The sequence below is a fragment of the Rhinoderma darwinii genome, chromosome 1 (genome assembly GCF_050947455.1).
Source record: "Rhinoderma darwinii isolate aRhiDar2 chromosome 1, aRhiDar2.hap1, whole genome shotgun sequence".
Lineage (NCBI taxonomy): Eukaryota > Metazoa > Chordata > Amphibia > Anura > Rhinodermatidae > Rhinoderma > Rhinoderma darwinii.
In genome coordinates this window covers 446,874,246-446,897,352 of record NC_134687.1, presented here as the reverse complement: position 1 = coordinate 446,897,352, position 23,107 = coordinate 446,874,246, and the positions used below count along the sequence as shown (strand labels likewise).

Below are 23,107 nucleotides of genomic sequence, written 5' to 3'. Positions count from 1 at the left end.
ATAAATAAAAATCATTGTCAGAATTCATGGTTTTTGGTCACCTGGCTTGCCGAAAAATGGAATAAAAAGTGATCAAAAAAATGGCATGTACCCCAAAATGGTACCAATGAAATCTACAGATTGTCCCACAAAGAATAAGCCCTCACACGGCTCCGGTGGTGAAAAAATAAAGTTCCGGCTCCCAGAATATGGCGATGCAAAGTATGCGGTGTTCCAAAAGCGGATAAGATCAGGCGTCATTTATAAGTGCCACAAAGGCCACATATCTGCGGATTATTATTTATTTACCGAATTATTATACCCTATTTTTATGCCCCTGATGTACTCTGCCCAGTCTACATTTGCCCCCACATTATAAACTGAAATACCAGCAAAATGCCAGAGCTACTACCAAGCAAAACCTGCGCTCCAAAAGCCAAATGGCGTCCCTCTCTTCTGGCCCTACAGCGTGCCCAAACAGCCGTTTACGTCCACCGATATGGCATCGCCATACCCGGGAGAACCCGGTTAATATTTTATGAGGTATTTGTGGCACAAACTGGGCACAACATATAGTGCACTAAAATGGCACATCAGTGGAAAATTTTAATTTTCACTCTGCACCATCCCCTGCGCATTAAACCCTTCGCGCACCATGACTTAATAGCATGTCGTGGTGTGGGGGGTGATGTATGGAGCGTGTCACGCGCTGAGCCCGCGCCATACGCTGCGGGTGTCAGCTGTATATTCCAGCCGATACCCGGGACTAACGGACAGAAACAGCGATCACGCTGTTACAGGAGCCTGTAAAAATGACAATATACTGCAATACATTAGTATTGCAGTGTATTCTACCAGTGATCTAACGATCTCTGGTTCAAGTCTCCTAGGGGGACTAATAAAATATGTAAAAACAAAAGTAAATAGTTATTATTAGTGGAAAAAAATAAATAAATATTTAAAGTCCAAAAAGAAACCCTTTTCACATTTTTTCTCTAAAGTAATGTAAAAAAATACACAAAATTGGTATCGCTGCGTCCGTAAAAGTCCAAGCTATTACAAAATACCATTATTGAACTCGCGCGTTGAACGCCGTGAAAAATAAAGCATTTTAAACGGCAAAATCCCAGTTTTTTGGTCCCCTTCGCCCTACCAAAAAATGTAATAAAAAGTGCTCAAAAAGTCTTATGTACCAAAAAATGAAACCAATAAAAACAACAGCTCGTCCCGCAAAAAATAAGCCCTCACACCACTCTATTGACGGAAAAATAAAAAAGTTGTGGCTCTCGGAAAGCGGGGAGGAAAAACAATAAAAGAAAAAGCAAAACATGGTTCAGTTCGGAAAGGGTTAATTACTTTCTAATGAAAAAAAACATTTATGACCACATGTGGGGTATAGCTGTACTCGGGAGAAATTGCTTTATAAACGTTGGGGTGCATTTTCTCCTTTATCCTTTGTGAAATTGAAAAAATTCAACATTTTAGTGGAACTAATGTTGATATTAATTTTCACGGCCTAATTCTAATAAATTCTGCAAAAGACGTGTGGGGCCTAAATGCTCACTATACCCCTAGATAGATTCCTTAAGTGGTGTAGTTTCTCAAATGGGGTTACTTTTGGGGGGCTTCCACTGTTTCGGTCTCTGTGGCTTTGCAAATTCGACATGACACCCAAAAACTATTCCAGCTAAATTTGAGCTCCAAAAGCCAAATAGCGCTCCTTCCCTTCTAAGCCCCGGTGTGGGTCCAAACAGCAGTTTATTACCACATATGGCGTTTTTATGTAATCAGGAGAAATTGCTTTACAAATGCTGCGGTGCTTTTTCTCCTTTTATTCCTTGTAAAAATTAAAAATGTCTTAGTTCTTACAGAAAAAAAGTAGACTTTTACCTTTACAGACTAATTCCAATGAATTCAGCAAAACAACTGTGGGGTCAAAATGCTAACTTTACCCCTAGAAAAATTCCTTGAGGGGTGTTGTTTCCAAAATGGGGTCACTATTGGGGGGGTTTCCACGGTTTTCATCCCTCCAGTGCGTTGCAAACACGACACGGCACTGAAAACTATTCCAGCAAAATCAGAAATCCAAATGGTCCTCCTTCTTTTCTGAGGCCTTTCTGTGTGTCCAAACAGCAGTTTATTACCACATCTGGGGTATTGCTATAATCGGAAGAAATTGCTTTACATATGTTGGGGTGTTTTTTCTACTTTATTCCTTGCAAAAATTAAAAATTTCTAGGTTTTTTCACAAAAAAAGCAGCTTTTCATCTTCACATACTAATTCAAATAAATTTAGCAAAAAAACTGTGGGTTCAAAATCCTAACTATACCCATAGATAAATTCCTTGAGGGGTATAGTTTCCAAAATGGGGTCACTTTTGGGGGATTTCCACTGGTTTGGCACCACAAGACCTCTTCAAACCTGACATGATGCCTAAAATATATTCTAAAAAAAGGCCCCAAAATCCACCAGGTGCTCCTTTGCTTCTGAGGCCTGTATTTCAGTCCATTTTTTTCCCTAACATAAAGTACAATATGTCACAAGAAAACAATCTCAGAATCACTTGGATAGGCAAAAGCATTCCGGAGTTATTACCACATAAAGTGACACATGTCAGATTTGAAAAATCGGCTTTGTCCTGAAGGCCAAAACTGGCTCAGTCCTGAAGGGGTTAAGGAGGCTCTGTCACCACATTATAAGTGCCCTATCTTCTACATAATGTGATCGGCGCTGTAATGTAGATTACAGCAGTTTTTTATTTAGAAAAACAATCAATTTTGTCAGAGTTGTGACCTATTTTAGATTTATGCTAATGACTTTCTTAATAGACAACTGGGCGTGTTTTTACTATTTTACCAAGTGGGCATTGTGGAGAGAAGTGTATGACGCTGACCAATCGGTGTCATACACTTCTCTCCATTGGTGTAATCCGCGCATAGTGATCCTGCGTTGTTCACTATGTGCTGTCACTTACACATTAACGTTACTGAAGTGTCTTGACAGTAAATAGACATTCCTTCCAGCCAGGACGCGATGTCTATTCACAATCCCGACACTTCGGTAACGTTTATGTGGGACATGATAGCAAGCGTGATCTCGCAAGATCACACTGTATATGACCGCTTACAGCGAGATCCCGCTTGCTGTGCTGTAAGTCCCACACAAACGTTACCGAAGTGTCGGGATTGTGAATTGACATACCGTACTGGCTGGAGGTGATGTCTATTTACTCTCAAGACACTTCAGTAACGTTAATGTGTGTTTATGTGACAGCACATAGTGAACAACGCAGGATCCCTATGTGCAGAGTAAATGAATGGAGAGAAGTGTATGACGCTGATTGGTCACGGATTGGTCAGCGTCATACACTCCTCTGTACAACGCCCACTTGGTCAAAAAGTAAAAACACGCCCAGTTGTCCATTAAGAAACTCATTAGAATAAAGCTAAAATAGCTCATAACTCCAACAAAATGTAACGGTTTTCTAAATAAAAAACACTGCTGTAATCTACATTACAGCGCCGATCACATTATGTAGAAGATAGGGCACTTATAATCTGGTGACAGAGCCTCTTTAAACTTTATTCTCTATTTTCTGCCACAATTTCAGCATCCTGTAATCATTTTTTGATCTAGACTTTTTTTTTTTTCCTTTTCACATGCTTCCTTTCTAGGTCTCTTAACATGGACTTTGAAAATCAAGATAAAGAGAAGGATGGCAGTAGCTCTCCAGGAGCTTTTAGTGGGAACAGCACCAATAATAGTAAGACTTGACTTCCGCTTGTAGTTCCAGGTTAACCTATTACTTTTTATTTGTTTTGGCCAATGTCCATTACAGTACGTTGTTTATGCCTGAGGCTGAATAAGAGCTGTTTCAGAAGTTTTCTCTATCAGGAGGTATGACCCTAGAGTTAAAGAAGCTGTGTCACCAGATTAGAAGTGCCCTATCTTCTACATAATCTGATCGGCGCTGTAATGTAGATTTTTATTTTGAAAAACTATTTTTGAGCAAGTTATGAACCATTTTAGATTTATGCTAATTAGTTTCTTAATGACCAACTGGGCGTTCTAAAGAGAAGTGTATGACTCTGACCAATCCGCGTCATGCACTTCTCTTCATTAATGATTAGCTGTACTCCCAGCACAGCGAGATCACGCTGTGCTGTCACATACTCCCACAGTAACTTTACCAAAGTATCTTGAGAGTGAATAGACATACTGTGGGAGTATGTGACCGCACAGCGTGATCTCGCGAGATCACGCTGTGTCGTGGATCAAGCTGGGCTGGAATGAAGAGAAGTGTATGACGCTGATTGGTCACTGATTGGTCAGCGTCATACACTTCTCTGTACAACGCCCAGTTGATAAAAAGTAAAACAAGCCCAGTCTTCTATTAAGAAATTAATTAGCATAAATCTAAAATTATTCATAACTTGCTCAAAAATGATCATTTTTAAAAATAAAAACCCCTGTTCTACATTACAGCGCCGATCAGATTATGTAGGAAATATGGCACTTATAATCTGGTGACAGAAACGCTTTAATTTAGATGCGTTTGGTGCTTTGGTCATGCGTCCTACATTGCTTGACACTTGTTCCTCTACTACTCATAATGTTTAACCCTTATAAAGCCAGGTGGTACTGAGTAACTTTTGTTTGACTTGCTGTCTAAGTGAAATTGTATTCAGCTGAAATACATATTGCAACAAGAACTCTTCTAAGGACCAAAGTAATTTGTGTTCCAACTAAATATCAAGAAATGGAGGAAAGAGAAGGCAGCACTTGAGATTTATCCCAGAGTATCTGTGCTCCATGTGGAATAAATGGCATACCTGAGATTTATCATTTGTATTGTATCGCAGAGGCAAAGATTCGGTACAATTAATATACCACCCTGAAAATGTACTGATGCAACGGAGCCGTAGTAAAAGCATGTGCTTCACCTGTACGGCTTAAAACTGCATTGAAAAAACATGGCAATTCGCAGAAAAACCTGTGCGTCTAGGCTATGCGGCAACTACCATGGCTCGGCCCGGTTGTGTATGGGCACTGTAATTGCATCAAATAAATATCCTACTGAGCTACCTGTACCTCTCCCCATGCTCTGTATAGGATACATATTACTTCTGGAGAAGTCAATGAGAATTCTAATCAACGTTGTAGGTTTTATTTATTATCCGATATCTGTTAATAAAGGTGGTGCATGTAGTTAGAAGGTATTTCTATGTTCAACAAAACACTTTCAGCATTGATCCTTCATGATGAAACTAATGACGAAATGAAGTTAAAACCGATGGAAATCATAGGTAGTGTTCTCCTCCAGGACTAAAACCGCCTATACACCTAAGATAGCAGGATAACCACTGATGACTATTATCTTCTCCTTAAATGTACCGATTCACCATTATGGAAGGTCATTCAGTACGGGTAGTGAGATGATGTCTGCCAGGCACCTCCGTCAGCTTGTCTTGGGGAAGCAGCAGAACTAGGCGGGTTAAAATCCAACCTGAGACTAAACCAAGAAAATATGATCGACTACAGCACACAATGTTAGAAAGAGTATACAAATTTTATTAAATTACAGACATGAGACAATTAAAAAATAGAACAGGGGATGAGTCACACAATAAAAAGACGTCAGATCAATTAGAAACCGGATATGAGTATTATGTCACCATGTGAACATTGTACATGTTGCGTTATAGCAGCAAAAATGAGAAATGCATATGATATGGAGAAATAATGTCCGATTGAAATCAAGGCAGATTATAGCCAAGTATATCAGAGGATGACAACAATATAGTCGTGAAAGAGTATAATACTGGTAATTGTAGCGATATCTATATAAGTATAAAAGGTAAGTATGAATCGCAAAAAAGTTATGTCAGCAATATAGAGCAGTATTACATACCAGATATATTTGAGGTCAGAGGATAATCGGAAATAATGAGCATAGTCAAGCACCAACTGCTAAACAGGACAAAAAATAGAGAACATACCGGTGGACATGATGTGAGATGAGACGTCTGAACCCGACGCGCGTTTCGGCAACTGCCATACACTCCTCTGTACAACACCCAGTTGGTAAAAACACGCCCAGTTGTCCATTGAGAAACTCATTAACATAAATCTAAACTAGCTCATAACTTGCTCAAAAATGATCGTTTTTCAAAATAAAAACCACTGCTGTTATCTACATTACAGCGCCAATCAGATTATGTAGGAGATAATCTGGTGACAGAGCCTCTTTAAGCTGGCCATACACATTAGATAGCTGTCAGCATCAGATTTCAACAGGACCTATCACCGCACGCCTTAGTGGAATCTGTTCAACGTACAAGCCCTGATATATTATATTATGGCCCAAAATAAGTCGATGTTTACCGTAGTTTAAGCTATGGAATAAAATAAATTGAGTAGATTATCACTTTTATTTTGTTAGCAGTTTGGAGCTAGACGGGTGTGTCAAAATAACTAAATTAGTATTTTCGTTTGTCACAGCGAAGCAAAATAGATGTCAAAACAATGTAACTTTTGTTTTGAGTTTCAAGGAGTTTCGGGCTATACTGATGTCAGAGGCTCTGTTCAGAGTTTGTCGGCAGCCCTGGTGAACTTGTTGGGAAAAATAGTGCTGCGTTCAGCGCTATTCCTCCATTCAAAAAGATGGAACAAACGGGAGCCACCTATTATCGATCACATCTAATTCATGAACTTAGATGTGATCGTTGTTAGGTGGATCCTGTGTGTCAGACACACAGGACCCGATATTAGCCGAGCCGTCAGTTTAGTTAAACTGAAAGAGAACGATAAAGCTTCTATGTAGACAGAATACAAAGAAGCTGTATCTTAAAAAGTAAAAACATTTTTAGATTGCATGATGCGACAGATTGTTACTTATTTCCAATTGGTTTGCGATCGTAAAATGCAAACCAAATGAAAGCGAGTAAATAAGTATGGGAATGTAACAAACTTGCTCTTCTACAGGTATCCAGACTATTGACTCTACTCAGGCTTTGTTCCTTCCTATTGGAGCCTCCGTGTCTCTCCTGGTCATGTTCTTCTTCTTCGACTCTGTTCAGGTGGTGTTCACTATTTGCACTGCAGGTGAGTATTTTTTTTTCTTCTCAGTAAAGGTGGATTCACACGAGGAAAATTCAGTTGCGGAGATTTCTGCAATTGAATATCTGTTCCTTTTATCTGAGTGGGTTTATTCAGCAGCAGGTGCATGGATTTCTGCAAGTTACATTTAGATGAATGGAGTAGGTTTTATTTGCCGAAACTTCTGTAACAAAATATGCTGCGTGTGAATCCACCCCAAGAATTACATAAGTGATAAAGTATGAAACTAATGTTCAACTTCTCTTTTAGTTCTTGCAACAATAGCATTTGCGTTTCTCCTGCTACCTATGTGCCAGTATTTAACCAGGCCCTGCTCTCCTCAGAATAAGTGAGTAAGCATTAATGTATTGAGTACGATGGATTCTACTTTTGTTTGTTCGCACGTGCAAACCGTTTTAGCTTTTTCATTTTGTCTGCGCCCTGGTCAGAAGAAAAACGTTTTAGATTACACCATAAATACTATATACGCTGCTATGTCATGGATGCTGAATACGGAAGAACCATTCTGTCCAGGGTCTCGGTCAAATTCCTCTAGTGTGTAACTGATACTTATACTATCTGGCCAGGGAGGTAAATAACCTTCCACGGGAAATCCAAATGTTTGTGGTTTCCCTTTAAATGGATCTGCCATTCTAGTCTTCCGAAGGTACAGTCATAAAATACCTATACTTCATAGATGACCGCAGTCCATATAACCGTATGTTAGAGAATTGCTTGTAGTGCAGTTCCTTTATTTCAGCAATAGTACTTCCAAACTGGAATTTTATGTTAAAACTATTTTTCACCTTTCCAAAATCTAAAATGACTTTGCAGTGGCAGTTGTCCTGTTTCAGTTTATACTTACCACCTACTCGTAGTCATGGTGACGCGTCCCTCTCTTCTGATAGTCGGCCGGCCTCCTGAGATAAGGCTGTAGTCCATGTGACCGCTGCAGCCTTTGATTGGCTGTAGCAGTCACATGTGATGAAATGTCATCCCAGGAGGCTGGGCTACGCTCAGAATAGAGCTCTACGTCGCTAGGACAACGGCCGGGGGTTAGTATAAGCTTCCCATTGAATTCAATAGGGAAAACCCGCAACAGAAGAGCAGCGATTTATGCAGCATAAATTGACATACTGCGGATTATAAAACCGCACCGCACATCAATTTATAAATGTTTTTTTGGCTTTTTTCTTTTCCACCCCCACCGCCCTTGCGGTCTGGGGATGAGATTTGCTCAAATCTTACCTACACTGCTACTACTGTAATACGCTGCGGATATTTCGCAATTAAATCGGTTGAGGGAAATCTGCAGTGTTTACGCCCAGGGACAGGGCTGCACCTAGACTTTTTGTAGTACTACAGATTTATTTTAACTATTAAATGACAGCTGCAGTCCACAAGATTACCTGCAACTCCATGTACTCATTTGGACTTCAGCTGTAGCTCAATAGTTAAAATCAATCAATAGCGCTACAAAAAGTCTGTGTAGCCCTGGTCTAAATGTTGTCTGTATTCTGTTGGCGGTGCTTGGGGGAGCAGCATTAGGGGATATGACTTTCTTGCAACTGCTCTCCAATTTGCTGAATCGCTCATGTTTATAAAGAGATTAATTTGGTTTTCAGGTATGTATTGGGGACTTGCTATAAAAGCAATTTCCTGATAAAATAAGTGAATGTCCACCACAGGCAATTCTTCAATGCATCCTTTGTCTGGTTTGTTTTATATATAACCTAGGTCTTGCACTGACACAAAGCTAATCCTCAATTGAGTGTCAACAACTCTTCGTATTGTTCGGAGGCGGATGCCACCTTATGCTATGGCAGCATGCCAAGCACACATTTAGGGTTTTATTTGTGGAAAGTTTCTTTACTTCTAGAATAATTTATTGCCTTGATATGCATACACAAGATCAGCGTTTGGAGTTCTAATCCCTTCTTCTTTTGTGTTTTTCAGGATCTCTTTTGGATGCTGTGGTCGCTTTACATTGGCAGAGCTGCTATCGTTTTCTCTTTCTGTAATGCTTGTTCTTATTTGGGTTCTGACAGGCCACTGGCTTCTCATGGATGGTGAGTGTTTTCTTAACCCCTTAATGACCAGCCTATTTTAAACCTTAATGACCAAGCCATTTTTTACGTTTTTCCATCGTCTCATTCCAAGAGCTATAACCTTTTTATTTTTGCGTCGACATAGCTGTATAAGGTCTTGTTTTTTGCGGGACAAGTTGTATTTTTTAATAGCACCATTTTGGGGGACATATTATTTATTGATTAACTTTTATTAACTTTTTTTTGGGGGTGAATAGAAAAAAACCTGAAATTTCGCCACTCTTTTTCGCGTCTTAAATCTACGCCATTTACCGTGTGATATAAATAACACAATACCTTTATTCAGCGGGTTGTTACGATGACAACGATACCAAATTTGTATAGTTTTTGTATGTTTTACTACTTTTACACAGTAAAACCGCTTTTTTTTTCAAAATTATTTGAAAGAGCCGTAACGTTTTTATTTTTTCGCCGATGCGGTTGTGTGAGGGCTTTTTTTTTTTGCAGGAAGACTTGTAGTTTTTATTGGTACCATTTTGGAGTAGATGCGACTTTTTGATCACTTTTTATCACATTTTTTTAAAGTCAGGATTCACAGAAAACAGCAATTTTTCCATAGTTTTTTATTCAATTTTTTACGTCGTTCACCGTGCGGGTTAAATAATAATAGATTTATAGTCGGGGTCGTTACGGACGCGGCCATTCCAAATATGTGTAACTTTTTTACTTTATTTAGTTTTTTTAATAGTAAAGCATTTTGTAAGGGGAAAAGCTGGGTTTTTCATTTTTTTCACATTTTTTATTTTTTTTTATTAACTTTATTAACCCCTTAACGCCGAAGGACGGATATATCCGTCCTCAGCAGCTGCTAGTTCGCGCAGGAGGACGGATATATCCGTCCTGTGATCGCGCGGGTACTGACAGTTTACCCACGCGATCAGCGGCAGGAGCACGGCTGTTATACACAGCCTGGCTCCTGCTGCAACTGCCGGAATCGAAGCGCGCGCCGATTCCGGCAGTTTAACCCATTAAATGCCGCTGTCAATAGTGACAGCGGCATTTAATGTGTTTGACAGAAGGGGGAACTCTCTCTGTCTCCCGATCGGCGCCCCCGCAAACAAATCGCGGGTCGCCGTCGGGTTTCCATGACAGCCGGGGGTCTAACAAAGACCCCCAGGTCTGTCTTCAGCATCTGCCTGTTAGGCGATGCCGGAGGCATGACCTAACAGGTTGCCTGTCAGTTTTACACTGACAGGCAATAATGCTTTGGTATACGAAGTATACCAAAGCATTATATTTGCGATCGGCACATCGCATAGTGAAGTCCCCTGGTGGGACTAAAAAATAAAATGTAAAACCGTTAAATAAAGTTTGTGAAAAAAAAAAAAAAAAAATGACAGTCAAAGTCAAATAAAACTACTTTTTTGCCCCAAAAAGTGGTTTTATTTAATAAAACGGTTAAAACAAATAACACATACACATATAAGGTATCCCCGCGATCGTAACAACTTGACCAATAAAATGAACACATTAATTAAACCGCCGGATGAACGGCGTCCAAAGAAAAAGCAAAAAACAACGGCAAAATGCTCTCTTTTCTCCCATTCCCCCCATAAAAAATAAAATAAAAGTTAATCTATAAGTCCTATGTACCCCAAAATAGTACTAATGAAAACTACACATTGTCCTGCAAAAATCAAGCCCACGTACGGCCACATCGACGTAAAAATAAAAAAATGACGGCTCTTGGAACGCGGCGATGCAAAAACAAGTAATTTTTTTCTAAAAGGCTTTTTATTGTGCAAACGTAGAAAAAACATATAAAACCTTTACATATTTGGTATCCCCGTAATAGTGCCGACCCATAGAATAAAGTTAACATGTTATTTACGCTGCATAGTAAACGGCGTAAATTTATAACGTGAAAATTAATGCTGGAATAGCTGCTTATTTTCAATTCTCTCCTAATATAAAGTTAATAAAAGTTAATCAATATATTATAAGCATCTAAAAATTGTACAATTACAAAATACAACTCGTCCCGGAAAAAACAAGCCCTTATACGGCTATGTCGACGGAATACAAAAAGAGTTACGACTCTTGGAATGCGACCGTGAAAAAACAAGAAATAATCCTTGGTCATTAACGTGCAAAATGGCCCGGTCATTAAGGGGTTAAACTTTTTTTTTTTTCTTTTTTACTAGTCTCACTAGGGGACTTTAATATTCGATTCTCCGATCGCTATTGTAATACACTGCAATACTTCGGTATTGCAGTGTATTACTGCCTGTCCGTGTAATCTGTCTGTCTGTGATCTAGCAGGCATTCACTCCAGGCAGACCTGGGGGCCTTTATTAGGCCCCTGGCTGCCATTAGAGACACAGTGGGATGAGAGGGAGCTCCCTCCCTCTCTCCAAAACCACTCAGATGCGGTGCACGCTATTGTGCACCGCATCGGAGGGGTTAAACGGGTGAGATCGATACTAATATCGATCTCACACGGCAGAGCAGGGACGCTCCCAGCCCTCAGCTGCCTCTGGCAGCTGAGAGCAGGGAGATTTGACGCTCCCTGCTCTGTTTACTTTATCCTGATGCAGTGCCGTAAAAAGGCATATGCATCAGAATAAAGCCGGTTAGTGGCCGACGATAAAAGGCGTATTGGCGTTCACTAACGGGTTAATGGTTTGTGTTATCCCTTTAAGGGGAGCACAAGCCGAGAAGAACCATATATATTTGGGCTTGCGAAACTTGGGTGTGTTGTAACTCTAGACTAATATTTTTTTCTTTACTACTGTGCAATATTATGTGGTTGGATAGAGCACATTACTACTGTCATAACACATTTCATGAATTCCTTTTTGCCTTGTGAAGAAATGATTTTGAACAATCCACTACTTTGTTTCTCTCTCCAGCCCTTGCAATGGGACTATGCGTAGCAATGATTGCCTTTGTCCGCCTGCCCAGCCTAAAGGTTTCCTGTCTCCTACTTTCAGGGCTGCTCATATATGATGTGTTTTGGGTAAGCAGAACATTTGTTTTCAACAGCGTTTATTATTATGTTCTCTATTAAAATTAATATCTATAGAATTGTATATATAGTTCAATAGTTAGTCTGCTCTGCAGTCATAATTGGTATAGGGAATTTCCAAAAAACATACCAAGATTACAAATATTTCACTGTTTTTAGTTCAGTGTATGTTTATTACCTCTACACCAGGGGCCTCAAGCACGCGGCCCGTGCGCCGCATGCGGCCCCTGGGGCTGTCATCTGTGGCCCGTGGGATAAAGAGCCGATGGTACAGGCTCTGCTCTGGGACTCTGTGGAATTCCCTGACATCGCTGTCCACATATGGACAGCGATGTCTGGGGCTTCCCCAGAACCGGAGTCCCGTGCAGAGCGCTAGTATAGGCTCTGCTCCGGGACTCTGTGGAATTCCCTGACATTGCTGTCCATATATGGACAGTGTTGTCAGGGTCTTCCCCAGAGCAGGAGTCCCAGTGATGTCAGGAGCACAGCTGGAATCACAGAGCCTATTAGCGCTCTGCCCGGGACTTCAGCTCTGGGGTTGCCCCTGAGATCCATGTCCATATATGGACAGTGATGTCAGGAGCAGAGCTGGAATCCATGGCAGAGTGCTAGAAGTGGCTCTGCTCTGGGACCCCAGCTCTGGGCAAGCCCCTGACATCACTGTTCATATATGAACACTGATGTCAGTGGCTTCCCCAGAGTTCCGGCGCAGAGTCTATACTAGTGCTCCGCTCTGGGACACCGGCTCTGGGGTTGCCCCTGATATCCTATTCCGGTCCAGATGGATCCCCTGACGTCACTGTGTATGGACAGCATCTGCGGGGGGGCGCGCGGTGGCAGCATCTGCGGGGGGCGCGCGGTGGCAGCATCTGCGGGGGGCGCGCGGTGGCAGCATCTGCGGGGGGCGCGCGGTGGCAGCATCTGCGGGGGGCGCGCGGTGGCAGCATCTGCGGGGGGCGCGCGGTGGCAGCATCTGCGGGGGGCGCGCGGTGGCAGCATCTGCGGGGGGCGCGCGGTGGCAGCATCTGCGGGGGGCGCGCGGTGGCAGCATCTGCGGGGGGCGCGCGGTGGCAGCATCTGCGGGGGGCGCGCGGTGGCAGCATCATCTACGGGGGGGCGCGCGGTGGCAGCATCATCTACGGGGGGGGCGCGCGGTGGCAGCATCATCTACGGGGGGGCGCGCGGTGGCAGCATCATCTACGGGGGGGCGCGCGGTGGCAGCATCATCTACGGGGGGGCGCGCGGTGGCAGAATTATCTACGGGGGGCGCGCGGTGGCACTATCTTAAAAAAAAGGGCTGCCCAAGATTGACGTGTCTGCCAAACGCTGCCAACTGAGCCGCCGGACTGCATTTAGCGACACTTAAACTGGAAAACTGGATTGTTGCAATAAGCACGTGGAGAATTCTCTCAAATTTTAAATCTAACGGTATTATTATAGTAAAGTAGTATTATTATTATAGTAATATAGTGTTATAGTAGTTAAAAAAACGAAGTAACAATAATTTTGTATTGTATCAAATTTGAAAGTAATGCGGCCCGTCAACTTCCCATTTTTTCTATATGTGGCCCACTTACCCGGCCGAGTTTGAGACCCCTGCTCTACACGATTTATATTTGGGAATTGCTTAAATAGCATTTCCATAATATTGGGGTGCAAACCTTTCAGTAGGCACAGTTTGTTATGACGCATATTTGGCAGTCCACGGACATACTAGACTGTGCTTCTTTGGGGGGGATACTTGGTGATTATAAATATTCTATTTATGTATAGCCTACTGTATTCCTTTTTATTTTTAAAGGGTAACTCGTCATATGTTTTAATGTTCCATGCGCCTCTTGAAGCTTCATCACGATAGTTCTAAGCAAATATGTCTGAGCTATTTCACTTGGCAACCATTTTTTATTTCTCCAATGCATCTGAAGCAAATTTGCAATTAGTCTGTCCCTTACTTCTTGATAACCTTCCTTGATTGGGAAGATCAGCAAGAAGTAAAGGACCCATGAAATGCTTCATGACTGCAGGTACAGACTACACCGGGTTAGCGTAGTATGTAACCGTAGAGACTCCTAGGTCTGCATAGGAACCGTAGACCCAGAACTGTAGGGTATTTCTAAGGCTCTGTTCACATCTGCGTTGAGGTCCCGTTCTGACGTTCCGTCTCAGGTTTCAGTCAGAACGGGACCCTGAGCAGACACAAACTGACACCGACGGAAACCAGAGGTTTACGTTTCCATCACCATTGTCTTCAACAGAGCCTTATCAAGACTATTTTACAAAATTGCTGCTTTTTCTTTTTTTTTTTTTCTCTTTAGATCCACCTTGTAAGCTGTTGCTGCCTATCATACCAGATTCTAAATGGTTTTCTTTCAGGAGAATCATGGAGACAATTGTATTACCTTTTTATAGGGTTTTATTCAAAGCAATTTGGAGGAAGAAAACACTATATAGAGCCAAGAATAAAAATGAATGAAATACAATTAATATCTAAAATCCTACTTCTCTGATCCCCTCTGCAGGTCTTCTTTTCTGCCTACATATTTAACAGCAATGTGATGGTCAAGGTGGCAACACAGCCTGCTGACAATCCTCTGGATGTCTTATCAAGGAAGCTTCATCTTGGCCCTAATGTTGGGAGGGATGTACCACGGCTATCACTGCCAGGAAAACTAGTATTCCCCAGGTACGGTACTCTTAGAAATTATGATTTCTAGATCTAGCCATAGTTATATAGCATGAAACTGCGGCGGTTTTCGTTTTCTTAGACAGAAATTAAAAAAAAATGTTTCTTTGTACACAGTTCTACAGGCAGTCACTTTTCCATGCTTGGGATAGGTGACATTGTAATGCCAGGACTGCTTCTGTGCTTCGTTCTGCGTTACGACAACTACAAGAAACAGGCGACTGCTGATTCTTGTGGTGCACAGGGTGGTGCCAACATCTCTGGCCCCATGCAGAAGGTCTCCTATTTCCATTGCACACTCATTGGGTACTTTGTGGGTAAGTAACCAGCAGCAGATCTTTCATATACGCATTAAAGATGCTTGGATTTTAGATCTAGAATGTGTCCATTTTTTTTTTTTCTTGTAGCCATTTGTGTATTACAATATGTATGTGAGCTGCAGTTTTTACCAATATCTATTGGGGCATACACCCTATAGACTTTCCTCATGCCTTATGTGCTCTGACTCTACCCTGATCTTGATACCTTCTGTAAATCAAGTAGCACAGATTTTGGATTTGAACATCCGCAGCATGCTTGTTGTTCTGCTACATGTGGATGAGGTATTCAAAACCTCATCCACATGTAATGTATTATGATTTGCTGCAGATTTTGTGAATTCATCCTATATGTTGTATAATAAATTGAACTATCTCATGTTAATATTGGTGATATTACATTACAGGACTGTTAACAGCGACAGTGGCTTCACGCATTCACAGGGCTGCACAGCCTGCTCTGCTTTATTTGGTTCCCTTTACTTTATTACCGCTCCTCACCATGGCCTATTTAAAGGTAGGTTATATTCACGGTTTATCTCCGTTATGTCTACATGTCATATTGTCTCTCTGTGCTAATGTCACATTCATTTCTGTCTTGAAGCATGGAGGTTTCCGCATGTGAGAGGTCATTGATCAATCTTGTTAATATGTTACTGTAATATGACCTTAGAGTGGATCAGGCTTGGATGTAAATAATTTGCAGTGTTGTAGAGTATTATTACACTGGACTTTGAAGTGACTGCTGACCTTACTCTCTCACACAGGGTGACCTGCGCCGAATGTGGTCAGAACCGTTCCACCCTAAGACCAGTAGCTCCCGCTTCCTGGAGGTATGATGGGAACAGGAAACTAAGCCAAACTTGGCAGAAGTTTTTTTTTTTTTTTTTTTCTTTTCTTCAATTTGGCTTTTTCTCCTCTGGATAAACTCAGTGTAAATGGACACAGATACAACTGATGGACCTCAAAGGAATTAATTTTTGTGTAAAATAATGGAAAAAAAAACTTTCTAGACTTCTACGCAGGGTTCTTATCTCTGAAACATGCCCTCGGCAATGGACTATATTCCTGTTGGAACGTCAGAGTTTAGACTATATATAAAAAAAAAAAAAAACTGGGATTCAGTGGATCCATATGGATTGTAATCTTGGATTCCTTCTGGCCTAATTGTGGCTCCATGTAGCATGTGACTTTAAAGGCCTCTGAGCTACGGACTATTTCAGCTCTGTGGGACCAGACCCCATGAGGAGCAGTGCAGCCCTCTTACCAGCTCTCCTTCCTGTTCTTGTTTTTTTTTTTCGTTATCTTCTGTGGTGTGAAGTGACTTTTTAGATCTCAGCCGGTGTGTGAGTTACTCAAAGTATATACATAGTCTGTTGTATTTAATTCCATTTCACCCTTCTCCCGATTTCATGTTGCAGAGGGCAAGTCTGAGATATATTTTCTATGGATAGTTTAAATATTCACAGAATGCCAGGTCAGGCCAGGCCAGGCCTGCAATGTTCTGTCGCATGTCCTGCACTTTCATCTTTGGCTTTATATGACTAATCCATCCCAGCGAAGTGAAGCCGCGGTTCCAATCCAGTGTATTCTGTGCTCGTTCTGATGTACTCATGGGCTGTTTAGTGACTGTATTTGGTTCTGATCAATGTAGTGACCTAGGACAGATGAAATGTTCCACAACTTTTTGTCTTCATTTGTGCGCAGCCTCTAGCGGTTCCCTTGGACTATTGCATGTCAAACTTGCTGCGCTCATTGCTCCCTCCATAATGTTATCTTCCTGTAAATACATATTTTCTTTTTTTTCTATTGTTTTTGTATTTTAGTATTTTCATTTGTCTGCTGTATTCTGAACTTTCCATGTGACTACCCTAACTCATGAAAAAAAAACTAAAGAGAAAAAAAAACTCCTTCAAATATGGTGCTGTATGTCTGACTCTACTACTGTATGTTCAACTGCAGTATTCTACTGCTGAATGGGTTAGGACCGCTTAGCTGGAGAATGGTGACGTAAAATGACATTTTCATTGTTGGGAAAATGGATGCATTAGGGTCATTTTAGGCTTTAACATCTGCGTTTTTGTATTTTTTTTTTTCTATTTTCTGAACAGGAACAAAACTGAAGTGCCTGGTCCGTTGTATGACTGACACAAATGGCGCCTGACGGAACCCATGGACTTTAATGGGTTCCATCAGGTTGCTGTCATTTTACTGGCAAAAAACACTAATCCCGCAAAATAAGGTGCTGACAGGCAAGGTATAGCAAAATTACAATCTTGTATTAGTTAATCATGAAAATAATCCTAAAACAAGTTAAAAAACAAAAAAAGTGCATCACATACACTAAGGCTGTATGAGATGCCGCGCTGCCCCCCCTGTATGAGATGCCGCGCTGCCCCTCCTGTATGAGATGCCGCGCTGCCCCCCCTGTATGAGATGCCGCGCTGCCCCCCCTGTATGAGATGCCGCGCTGCCCCCCCTGTATGAGATGCCGCGCTGCCCCCCCTGTATGAGATGCCGCGCTGCCCCCCCTCTGTATGAGATGCCGCGCTGCCCCCCCTCTGTATGAGATGCCGCGCTGCCCCCCCCCCTGTATGAGATGCCGCGCTGCCCCCCCCCTGTATGAGATGCCGCGCTGCCCCCCCCCTGTATGAGATGCCGCGCTGCCCCCCCTGTATGAGATGCCGCGCTGCCCCCCCCTGTATGAGATGCCGCGCTGCCCCCCCTGTATGAGATGCCGCGCTGCCCCCCCTGTATGAGATGCCGCGCTGCCCCTCCTGTATGAGATGCCGCGCTGCCCCCCCTGTATGAGATGCCGCGCTGCCCCCCCTGTATGAGATGCCGCGCTGCCCCCCCTGTATGAGATGCCGCGCTGCCCCCCCTCTGTATGAGATGCCGCGCTGCCCCCCCTCTGTATGAGATGCCGCGCTGCCCCCCCCCCTGTATGAGATGCCGCGCTGCCCCCCCCCTGTATGAGATGCCGCGCTGCCCCCCCCCTGTATGAGATGCCGCGCTGCCCCCCCCTGTATGAGATGCCGCGCTGCCCCCCCCTGTATGAGATGCCGCGCTGCCCCCCCTGTATGAGATGCCGCGCTGCCCCCCCTGTATGAGATGCCGCGCTGCCCCCCCTGTATGAGATGCCGCGCTGCCCCCCCTGTATGAGATGCCGCGCTGCCCCCCCTGTATGAGATGCCGCGCTGCCCCCCCTGTATGAGATGCCGCGCTGCCCCCCCTGTATGAGATGCCGCGCTGCCCCCCCTGTATGAGATGCCGCGCTGCCCCCCCTGTATGAGATGCCGCGCTGCCCCCCCTGTATGAGATGCCGCGCTGCCCCCCCTGTATGAGATGCCGCGCTGCCCCCCCTGTATGAGATGCCGCGCTGCCCCCCCTGTATGAGATGCCGCGCTGCCCCCCCTGTATGAGATGCCGCGCTGCCCCCCCTGTATGAGATGCCGCGCTGCCCCCCCTGTATGAGATGCCGCGCTGCCCCCCCTGTATGAGATGCCGCGCTGCCCCCCCTGTATGAGATGCCGCGCTGCCCCCCCTGTATGAGATGCTGCGCTGCCCCCCCTGTATGAGATGCCGCGCTGCCCCCCCCCCCTGTATGAGATGCCGCGCTGCCCCCCCCCCCTGTATGAGATGCCGCGCTGTCCCCCCTGTATGAGATGCCGCCATTTATATCATCAGCGGGCACTGCGTAAATATTGCCACATACCCCACAAGGCACAATATAAACACAAAACACGCCCTCCCTGTGGATGATGCCACACGGCCTGACATGAATGCCCTACATACTCACCGATGCAGCGTTGTCTTCTCAGGTAAGGTCTCTCGTCTTCACTGGATCTACGAAGGCGACGCGATTACGTTATCGGTGAGTGTGTCATCAAGCCGCCGGTAGCTAGCAAGGGAACTAGTACTTCCCTTGCCAATCCCCATGTCACAGATCCGTTTTTAACGGTTGTTCTATGTATTGACAGCCGTTAAAAAACAGATCAATTAACTTCTATGGGGGCCGTCTGGCCGTTAAAGCGGCCAAAAATAGGACATGTCCTATTTTTGTCCTGCCAATATTCACGGGTCGTTAAAAAAAAAATGCCCTGTGAATACACCCATAGATCATCATTGTTCTGAAAATGGCCGTGCGAATGTAGCCTAAAGCAAACTGGCTAAACAATGTATAAAAAAAAAAGTCTTAATACAGAAAGTAAATAAGTCCTTAAACATGGTAGAGAAGCGCCTAAATACAGAAACCGTACCAAAGCAGTAAAAGGGAACAAACCATCCCTATAAACAGTATGGGCAATAAGGAGCACCAAAATAAAGTACATTTATAACGGATACAGACCAGATTGGTGACCGCAACCAAACCCACATTTCGCCCTTCACTTTCTCGGGTATTTTTTTTAGAAAGCGACAGCTAAACGTGCGTCGGGTGCGGTCACCAATCTGGACTGTATCCATTATACTTGCTTTACAATGTGATTTATTTAGGTGCTCCTTATTGCCCATGTTACTCTCTACTATTTATAGGGATGTTTTTTCCCTTTTACTACTTTGTTATTGTTTCTGTATTTAGGTGATTCTCTACCATGTTTAAGCACTAATGTACTTTTATCTGGCTATACAACTATATATCTTTATCATAAATATATATAGATATATATATATATATATATATACAATACCGTTCAAAAGTTTAGGGTCACTTAGAAATTTCCTTATTTTTGCAAGAAAAGCACAGTTTTTTTCAATGACGATAAAATTAAATGAATCAGAAATACACGCTATACATTGTTAATGTGCTAAATGACTATTCTAGCTGCAAACGTCTGGTTTTTAATGCAATATCTACATAGGTGTATAGGTGTATCTACATAGGTGTATAGGTGTATCTACATAGGTGTATAGAGACCCATTCCAGCAACCATCACTCCAGTGTTCTAATGGTACATTGCTGTTTAGAGGAGCTATAAAACGGACCTTCCTTTGAGCTAGTTGAGAATCTGGAGCATTAAATTTGTGGGTTCGATTAAACTCTCAAAATGGCTAGAAAAAGAGAGCTTTCATGTGAAACTCGACAGTCTATTTAATTGCCAAGAAATTGAAGATTTCCTACAACGGTGTGTACTACTCCCTTCAGAGGACAGCACACACAGGCTCAAACCAGAGTAGAAAGAGAAGTGGGAGGCCCCGCTGCACAACTGAGCAACAAGACAAGTACATTAGAGTCTCTAGTTTGAGAAATAGACGCCTCACAGGTCCTCAACTGGCAGCTTCATTAAATAATACCCGCAAAACGCCAGTGTCAACGTCTACAGTGAAGAGGCGACTCCGGGATGCTGGCCTTCAGGGCAGAGTGGCAAAGAAAAAGCCATATCTGAGACTGGCTAATAAAAGGAAAAGATTAATATGGGCAAAAGCACACAGACATTGGACAGAGGAAGATTGGAAAAAAGTGTTATGGACAGACGAATCGAAGTTTGAGGTGTTTGGATCACACAGAAGAACATTTGTGAGCCGCAGAACAACTGAAAAGATGCTGGAAGAGTGCCTGACGCCATCTGTCAAGCATGGTGGAGGTAATGTGATGGTCTGGGGTTGCTTTGGTGCTGGCAAAGTGGGAGATTTGTACAAGGTAAAAGGGATTTTGAATAAGGAAGGCTATCCCTCCATTTTACACAGTCTGCTTTAGTGTATGATGTGATCTGGGTTTTTCCCCACTTTTTTTGGATTATTTTCATGATTAATAAAATATTGTAATTTTTCTATACCTTGCCTGACCACCTTATTTTGTAGGCTCTGTTCACATCTGCGTCAGGGCTCCGTTCAGACGTTCCATCTGAGGTTTCCGTCAGAACGGGACCCTGGACAGACGCAAACTGAAACCAGAGGTTTCCCGTTTCCATCACCATTGATTTCAATGGTGACGGATCCGGTGCCCATGGTTTCCATTTGTCTCTGTTGTGCACCGGATCCATCGTTTTGCCAGAGGCAATAGGGTAGTCGACTACGCTATTGCTTCCGGCAAAGCGAAAATCTCAGACGGAACGTCAGAACAGGACCCCAACGCAGATGTGAACAGAGCCTTAGTGTGATTGTAATGCTTCATGGTTATTTATGACAGCTGTAGTGGCCGTTAATTATAGGTAATTCTAGGTAGCTGTTATTTTTGACCGAATCTTTGATTGAGGCTCCTAACAGCAGCCTCTGATGCAGATGGCAACTAAGCCTAACATGGCCATTGCATCTTTTTTTTTTACTCTGGACTCTCTCACAATGTCGATGTTCTGCACACGATGGGTCCTTAATCCCACAGTAAACCACAAATAACGTTGCATGTTACTGGGTCATATGGGAGAAGTTGCCAAAATGATGCTCCCTACTCTGAGACCACTGTGTGCTGCAGCTATTGGCTGAAACTGCATCTTGCAAACTTCCTGCTCTGTCCATCCACTAGATGCACTTTGTACATATGGTTAAAATGAAGAGCATATTAAACGCATGCGTGGGATGGGAAGAGCAGAAATGTAGTGAGGCACAGCTTTAGGCAACAAGTGCAGTGCAGGAAATGTCAGAAGGGGGGTGTCGTTTTGGCAACTTCTTCTGTACAGCTCAGTAATAAGAAGTCCTTTTGTTACTTCCTGTGGGGTTAAGGACCTATATTGTACAGAGCACTTTCATTTGGGGGACCAGAGTGAAAGAATTAAGTCCTCGTATATTACGTTACCCTAGTAGCTCCATTTTACTAACTATGAAAATTTGTTCAGAGTTTCAGTTCTTTAACATAACACTATGGGGGAAACTTATTAGCTTTTCTACGTCTGTTTTCTGGCATAGAAAATTTGCAAACTGCACGCAATTTGCAGTAAAAATTGGGACTTTTGCGCTGCTTCTGGCCACTTGCTGCCTGACAAATTTACCATAATTTACACAAGAAACTGTGAATTAAAGGGGTTTTCCACTACCGGAAAACTGATTAACTATCCACCCGATATGTAATCGGTATATAATCAGTGCATGTCCGACACCTGGACGATCAGCTACTCCGGCTGCCTGCGGGCGCTGGATGTCATTGCACACTATGCAGTGCATGGAGCTGGAAGCTGTTGGCTCAGTACATTGCATAGGGGCTGGTGCTTCAGAACTGCAGCTCTGCACCTATTCATTTGAAAAGGAGCAGAGCTGCAGCTTGGCCGCTATTCCGTGACCGAAGCCAACTGCTTCCAGCATGGACGTCTGGTGCCACGGGGCAGCCGGAGCAGATGATCGGTGCGGGGTCCGGTTGTCTGACCCTCACCGATCATATTACTGCTGACTTATCTGGTGGATAGGTCATCAGTTATCCGGTAGTGGACAACCCCTTTTTGACCAGAGAAGCTCCTAATATAAAGGAAGTTGGAGTAAAATGCGAGTAATTAAGACTGACATATGAAATGCCAGTCTTAATAAATTCCCCACTTTTTATGTCGGACTGGCAAAATGGAAATGTGTTCTGCTAGGACAAGGTTGCGAAACCCTGGACTGAATCTGCTGCCATTATACCAGCACCTGCAATCATGTTAAGAAATGTTTCTTAAATTACATAAGGTTTCTTAGGTAATTACCCATTTTTAATAATAAATAGAACAAGCACGCGCACGCGCGCGCAGTGTGTATTGCTGCCTGTGTAGGAACTGTATATTTAACACCAAAAAACAAACTGGATCAGATCAAGTAATGGAATTAATAGCCTCTCCATCATTCCCATGGTGGCCTATTTTTTTTTTAACCGCTGTGTCTTTTATATTGCGGATATGGCAAACAGTTCTAGTATGTGGGTTATAGCTTGGTAAATTCACATGACTTACGACGTATTTTTACAAACCAGTGCGCTGGTTTTAAACTAATTTCATCTTTGAAGGCTCAGCGTCCCAATTAGGAACGTCAAACTTTGGCTACAGGTGGCAGACG

General features: G+C 43.1%; 1 protein-coding gene across 1 annotated transcript in view; it reads left to right on the top strand.

Moving 5' to 3' along the window:
- The window catches only part of SPPL3 (signal peptide peptidase like 3), a 72,629-nt gene extending 55,558 nt beyond the window's left edge, over positions 1-17,071 (top strand). Inside the window, exons 3-11 of the mRNA XM_075831426.1 lie at positions 3,655-3,743; positions 6,965-7,084; positions 7,349-7,427; positions 9,035-9,147; positions 12,039-12,145; positions 14,674-14,837; positions 14,955-15,154; positions 15,562-15,671; positions 15,922-17,071. Of these exons, the coding sequence (XP_075687541.1) occupies positions 3,655-3,743; positions 6,965-7,084; positions 7,349-7,427; positions 9,035-9,147; positions 12,039-12,145; positions 14,674-14,837; positions 14,955-15,154; positions 15,562-15,671; positions 15,922-15,993 (1,054 nt within the window). The 3' untranslated portion in view covers positions 15,994-17,071. The remainder of the gene's footprint in view (positions 1-3,654; positions 3,744-6,964; positions 7,085-7,348; positions 7,428-9,034; positions 9,148-12,038; positions 12,146-14,673; positions 14,838-14,954; positions 15,155-15,561; positions 15,672-15,921) is intronic.
- The last annotated feature ends 6,036 nt before the right edge of the window (positions 17,072-23,107 follow it).